The sequence below is a fragment of the Sinocyclocheilus grahami genome, unplaced genomic scaffold (assembly GCF_001515645.1).
Source record: "Sinocyclocheilus grahami isolate Dianchi unplaced genomic scaffold, SAMN03320097.WGS_v1.1 scaffold2728.1, whole genome shotgun sequence".
NCBI lineage: Eukaryota > Metazoa > Chordata > Actinopteri > Cypriniformes > Cyprinidae > Sinocyclocheilus > Sinocyclocheilus grahami.
Genome location: NW_015507906.1, coordinates 27,044 through 34,005, shown reverse-complemented (window position 1 = coordinate 34,005; position 6,962 = coordinate 27,044). Strand labels below are relative to the sequence as shown.

At 36.2% G+C, this 6,962-nt stretch overlaps 1 protein-coding gene across 1 annotated transcript in view; it reads left to right on the top strand.

Moving 5' to 3' along the window:
- Nucleotides 1-620: 620 nt before the first annotated feature.
- The window catches only part of LOC107575565 (deoxynucleoside triphosphate triphosphohydrolase SAMHD1-like), an 18,853-nt gene continuing 12,511 nt past the window's right edge, over nucleotides 621-6,962 (top strand). Inside the window, exons 1-7 of the mRNA XM_016261921.1 lie at nucleotides 621-673; nucleotides 839-850; nucleotides 1,538-1,686; nucleotides 1,774-1,868; nucleotides 2,752-2,875; nucleotides 3,165-3,256; nucleotides 3,334-3,425. Coding sequence (XP_016117407.1) covers nucleotides 658-673; nucleotides 839-850; nucleotides 1,538-1,686; nucleotides 1,774-1,868; nucleotides 2,752-2,875; nucleotides 3,165-3,256; nucleotides 3,334-3,425 — 580 coding nt within the window. The 5' untranslated portion in view covers nucleotides 621-657. The remainder of the gene's footprint in view (nucleotides 674-838; nucleotides 851-1,537; nucleotides 1,687-1,773; nucleotides 1,869-2,751; nucleotides 2,876-3,164; nucleotides 3,257-3,333; nucleotides 3,426-6,962) is intronic.

The window sequence follows — 6,962 nt, the reverse complement described above, 5'->3', positions numbered from 1 at the left end:
TTTATGACAGAATATAGTCCCACAGCTGATCGGTTATATTTTCCTCACGTGTCTCACCTTTGGTAACAACGATTCAAAACGGAAACATGTCAAGTGACATGGGAAGAAGACACAGAAAACTTCAGTGAACATCAGAGAAGCAGCGTGCACATTTCTGGTTAAAAATGAAAGGCCATCAACTGACAAACGGGAAGCATCACCATTCAAGTCAGCAGGAAGAGCCAAAGCTAGTCCACAGTTTACTAAACAGTGGCAACCTCTTTAAGTTATTCTTGACTGTGTTGGATTGACTGCTTTGATGCGTTGCAATACGGTAGGGCATTGTTTTGATGCTTACATCAGAAGAAAAAATATATATATATATATACTTTTTTTTTCTTGCCCCCCCCCTGACTCAAGAGTCAAATGTCACCCATGTAAAAAAAAAATATTGCTTTGATGCGTTGCAATACGGTAGGGCATTGTTTTGATGCTTACATCAGAAGAAAAAAATATATATATATACTTTTTTTTTTCTTGCCCCCCCTGACTCAAGAGTCAAATGTCACCCATGTAAAAAAAAAATATATATATTATATATATGTTATTATATGTTAGCTGTTATTATTGTTTCTTTAAGGGCATGGTCCATTCTCTCATTTGTTTGAGGACAAGTTCATGCCTAGAGCCAATAGTAAGTGTCAGAATTTTCTACTTAACTTGTGCAATTAATTCCAGTACCTTTAAATTCACATATTTAGCAGTGTGTAGAGATGGAAAAATTTATTTGTGTATGTTTTTGTGTATTAGTTTGAAATTATTAATGTTAATTTAATTTACTTATATTTCTCTCTGCTAGATGTCCAGTGGATTTTTAATATAAGTTTCTCTTTGGCTGTTATAATTGTGTTTATAAAGCACATATGTGATGGCAAGGAACTTATGATAAAATCATTTCATGCTGTGATGCCCTGTCCGGCTGGAGCAACAAGACAAAACCATTAAAACCCATTATAAACGAGGCATTTGTTGCATCCAGTGGGGACATAATTATGGATTATAAAAACTTATACTGTCTTTTTACACGTTGCGTTGCGCTGCGCAAACATAAAACCATGTCTGCAATTGTGATCGGAAAAATTACGATCAACAAGTGCTACTCTACACTGCCCAAAAATCACGTTTGAATCATCAGCGGCAAATTCTTTAAATATAAAAAATATATTTTATTTCAGTTGATTTCTTCTAAGGCTGTGGCTGAAGTCAGTTGTAGTTCTTGTGTTTCTCTTTTCTTCAGTGATTCTGCTTGTTAACAGCAGCTGTTCATCACTAATGATCAATCAGCACTTAATTAATCACAGAATTATCTCATTAACTTTAACATTGCTTCAGTGTTACTTTAACACTCAGGATTTGACGGTGTACAGTATTTAACATGATACAAATTATTTTTCAAATTCTGTGTTAGGCTACTAGGTATACTTAGGCCTAATATGAATGTAATATGTAAAGCAAATCATTCATCTGCATATGTATGTCTGATTGTTCTGATTCTCATAGCATGAGGATGCCTCAGTTCAGATGCTTCGGCATATTGTGAACAACAGCGGACTGGGAGAGGAGATGACAAGAAATCACATGAATCCAGAAGAAGACCTTCCCTTTATCGAGGAACTAATCAAGGGGGTGCAGGCTTCAGATAGTCAGGTTAAAGCTCCTGTAATCTGCCATTGCTACAAATTTACACTATGTTATACAATGTTTAAGTTTATTAAAGTATTTTCAATCTTTCAGCATGAAGAGAGAGCCAGAAACAAACCTTTCCTGTATGAGATTGTGGTAAATCAATTGAACGGTGTTGATGTCCGCAAATGGGACTATCTTGCACGGTGAATTTAATAGCATTTTAAAAATGCTAATACTGCTTATTAATAATAACATTATTATGATTGTGTAGTTCATTTGTGTGACTTGCTAAGATTGAATGAGATTCTGTTTACACCTTTCTTGCTCTATCGCTATAAAAATACTTACAATAGGCCTATATGAAACACCTTTATACACAATAGTTTCAGCTTCAAATGACTTGCCCATGGACCCCCCACAAATAATAATTATAATGATTTGAATATAGTAAAGCTTCACATTAATAAACAGGAAAATATCAGCGTCAATGTTGTAAAAATTCTGAAAAATTAATGTACTGTTTATTTAATTTGTATCTTGTTATTGTTTTTGTTTGTGCTATTGATTGTCATTAATTTATTTGTTCTTATTTTATTATTTACTTGTCTTTTTTAGTTCAAATAAATTAAACTCTGAGTGCACATGATTCTTGGGTGAGGAGGGGAGGGGGTGTGGTCCATGGGAAATAGTCCTGCCACCATACTAGGAAAAAACTCCTAGAGGAAACACTGCATACAGTTAATAAAATTAGAAAAAATGCCATTACAAAGGTCTTACAAAATGCCCCTGTAAATCACTTTGAGTAAAAATGTCAGCTCGTATTAGGAAGGCTAATTTTTGATCAGAATTTTGTATTATTGATCAGAAGGTGCTCCTAAATTGTTTAAATTATGAGGGCAAGCGCTCCTAATTACAAGAAGAAAAAATGCTCTTAAACTGGGTGTGTGACAGGTATGACTGTGGAATGTGGTTTGGCTGAGGAATATATATATATATATATTTTTTTTTTTTGCTTTAACCCCTGAAACTGATGTTTTGATTTATTTATTTAAATTTATGGATGTGGACATTTCTGTTATTTTGCAGAGACTGTCATAAGCTTGGCATCCCAAACAACTTTGACTATGAACGCCTGCTTGAGTTTGTACGAGTGTGTGAAGTGAACAGGGGTGAAGAGGACAGCGAACGACACATCTGCTTCAGAGACAAGGTATATGATTCCCTACATAACAATAGGTACTTTTTTTTATGTACACCAGTCAAAACATTAACATAATTGTAAAAACAGTAATATTGTGAAATGTTATTACACTTTAAAATAACAGCTTTCTATGTGACTATACTGTAAAATGTACAGTAAAGAATAAGTATTAAATAAAATTTCAGACAACACAATGATAATATTATTCATGTTATATAGAACCAGTGAATTGTCTTCTTAATCATAAACAGCTTTTGTGGGGTAGTCTGTTCAAGTTCATCGTTTATTTCTCTCACAGGTGGCAGATAATGTTTATGACATGTTTCACACCCGATACACACTGCATCGTAAGGCCTACAAGCACAAGATATGCTATATCATTGAAGAAAAGTGAGTTTTCTCTGCCATTTTGTATTTTAGCATTATTTAATTTGTCAAGCAGAACATGGGTTTTCTTTTTGTATTAGGATTGCAGAGGCCTTGTGGGCTGCTAGAGAGTTTCCAGACTTACGTGCAAATGTGGAAAACTTAGACATGGAACACTACAGCAAACTCACAGGTCAGAATGGAGTGCAATCACCTAAAATATTCCGTTACGTCTCTCTTTCAGCTCTCTGTGTAATTTAATAGTTCCTTTATTCTTCTGTGAGGTGTTTTGATTTTCTTTCTGCTTTAACTGGGGACACCAGAGCTTTCACCAGCATGGGGCAGAAGGCACCCAGAACTGATACAAATACTTTAGCTAAAATCAATGTTTTACATCATATAACAGTTCAAAGTACTTTTTCAAAATATTGACTTTAGCCAAGTTTGTTTTATTTTCAGTTTATTTTGATAACATTTATTTTAATTAAAATTCCTGTAAAATTTGCCTAAAATGCCTAAAAAAGGCATACCCAAAGTAAATCGCATGCTGTTCTTGAACCATTTGGAGTATATGCATGGTTTTGGTCTCTTTTGAAAGGTGACACTCTGAGGTGTGTAAGTCATATTGGTATTTAGTAATAGAACTTTGAACACACTGAAAAAGAATCCGCCTACATTTTTTTTTGTAAACAGATGCCTGCAGATGACTATAGTTGGGAGCTATTAGCTGGACAATACAATGGGATAACAATATCTTAGAAAATGAGTGTTTTACACATGTTTATCTAAATTTATGTCTAGGCGCTTCCCAAAAAAGGCCACTTGGAGACTCCAAATGACCCTTTGTAACCAACGACATAAAATGCTGCAATTCTTGAATGCTTTAATGTACAGTCATAATTGTGGGCTCTAATGAAAGCTTACACTTAGACCTATTCAATTTCTTATCCAGATTCACTGTCAATAATTGCTGACACATAGTAACTGAAGCATAAACACAATATAGTGTTTTTTACGATTTTTTTTCAGAGGTGCTGTCATCATGTCCCTCAATATATGGCTTTTTGCTGACTGGCTCCCAGACTTCAATCCATTCAATGTTAAACAGATGCCTGAAGATGACTATAGCTGGGAGCTATTAGCTGGACAATACAATGGGATCACAGAACAAAGCCTTACCAAGCCAAATTTCAAATTTGATAACAATATCTTTGAAAATGAGTGTTTTACACATGTTTATCTAAATTTATGTCTAGGCGCTTCCCAAAAAAGGCCACTTGGAGACTCCAAATGACCCTTTGTAACCAACGACATAAAATGCTGCAATTCTTGAATGCTTTAATGTACAGTCATAATTGTGGGCTCTAATGAAAGCTTACACTTAGACCTATTCAATTTCTTATCCAGATTCACTGTCAATAATTGCTGACACATAGTAACTGAAGCATAAACACAATATAGTGTTTTTTACGATTTTTTTTCAGAGGTGCTGTCATCATGTCCCTCAATATATGGCTTTTTTGCTGACTGGCTCCCAGACTTCACTCGATTCAATGTCAGATGATTGTCTGTGATATAAAAAAAAGCAACACACACAACAGAAGTTAGCAGGACCACCTCAAAACAAACACATACCTCAATATATACAGTAAAATATGTATAATATATATAATTATATAATATAATAAAACACTTTCTAGTTGAGAGTGACAACTCCATCCAAAAACAGATCCTCTGCTTCTGAGTCAAAGGATGAAACATCGCTCTCTCCATTAAAAACACTTTTATTGTCCGGCCAAACACATTGTTCAACAACAACTTAGAGCAAACAAGTTGTTTTTTTCACGTTCTCTTTGGTATTTTTAACCTCAAACCATCATTCACCCGTAAACTCTCCCAGAGCACTCTTTACGCACGGACGCACAAAGTCCCTATAATCCTTTGCGCACAGACTTCTGAGCATGATATGTTGAACTCTCCCACCAAAACCGCATATTAATCTTTTCAGAAGTTCATTGGCTATCAGAAACGACAGTCATTTGCAAACTCTGATGCAATTGGATCGATCTACTGTCCATCAAAGAGAGGCTGCATCATCCTTCATCCTGGAAGCTAGTTGGCGATCGCTGCTTGTTGACACCTTGACAGCTATTGGTTCAAATAAGGTGTCAATCAAAAGGGCAGAGGTCAGCGGCCATTTTGATGTCAATGATTCTGTTCTGTTTATATGAGAAAACAAGCTATAATAAAAAAGAAAAGAAAAAAGAAAACAAGCTATAATTTAGGATGCACCAAAGACCTGATCGCTCCGTCGGCTAATTTGAAATGCTACTACTACATTGCGTGGATGTTTATCAACATATAAATGTGTTATGGACTAAATATTTCACTGCATTGGATAGTCTGGACCCTTTACAGTGTAACTACACCATTTTTGTTGGAATGTAATGAATTAGTGCAGTGTTTCTCAACCAGGGGTCCGTGGACCCCTAGTGGTCCTTGACGTAAGGCCAGGGGGTCCGTATAAAGTATGACTTTTTGTATACAGTTTGTATATTTTGACATGTTCCCATGAAAGAAAAATCCAATATAGCTGATAATATGGCCATGATGATATGGTCAACTAACTTGAATTATACTTGACTACATTTGGTCCTCACAAAGACATACATAGATGAGTCAATTTTGTTCTGGGGGTCCTTGAGGATGGTTCTGAATTGGACTGGGGTCCGGTACGCCAAAAGGTTGAGATTCACTGCCCTAGGGTCCCAACCCAGTGACAGCTTTGTACCTTTTTTCTGAGAGTGTCCACATTATCCAACGCACCTTCGGCAACAAGTATGCAAACATACTAAAGTCCCCCTCTCTCTTAATTTCTTCAGGAGCTCGCCAGATACACACTTGCAGACTTGCTCTCGGACCTCGTGCAAGCAGAAAACGAGGCGCTGGAGCCCGAGGATCTGTCCCGCGCTGTGGAGAAAGATGACGTCCGTCTGGAGCTCGAGCGCGCTGCCGGTCCCATGCTGGCACCTCGCGAGCGCAAAGCCGGATGCAAGAACTTCTTCTGGAAAACTTTCACGTCGTGTTAATTTCTCACCGCGAAGCGTTTCCTTTTGACTTATTCTTTTTTACTCCTTCATATTTATTTTTTCCCCCCGTCTTTCACGTATTCTTCATCATATCTAAACTGTATATAAGAAAATAAAAGCGATTATATTTGTCGTTTAACAACGATGATAGCTCTAACTGACTATGTTTTTCAAGGCTATGTGTCATTGGAAAGAATGTTTTGCGGATGTGTGCGAATCTGCTTTTAATTGTACTTTAGCAGATATCACTATTTTTAATTGTTTGTTTGAATAAAATCTATGTTTCAGAGCCAATGCATAATGCAACTTTGTCACACCAACTTAAACACATACAGATTTTTTCTAGTGTGTAAAAGCCAAAGGCATGGACACACGTCAAAAGATAACAGAGGAGAAGGAAGATGTTTTTATATAGATATAATCAATAAATCTTAGCAATTATTTCACCAAACAAGTTATGCAATGCTAAATATGAAAAGTGATGGCAGGTGTGAGCTTGGCAGCTTATCAATAAGGTGTAATTTAGTGGTGACCTGCACTGTGTGGAAATCTTTCAGAGCCATTTAAGAGCCTAAGTGAACGTGAAAGGAGAGAGAGACTCTATTTGGCTGGTGAATCACAGAGGCTCTTAATAACCTTTC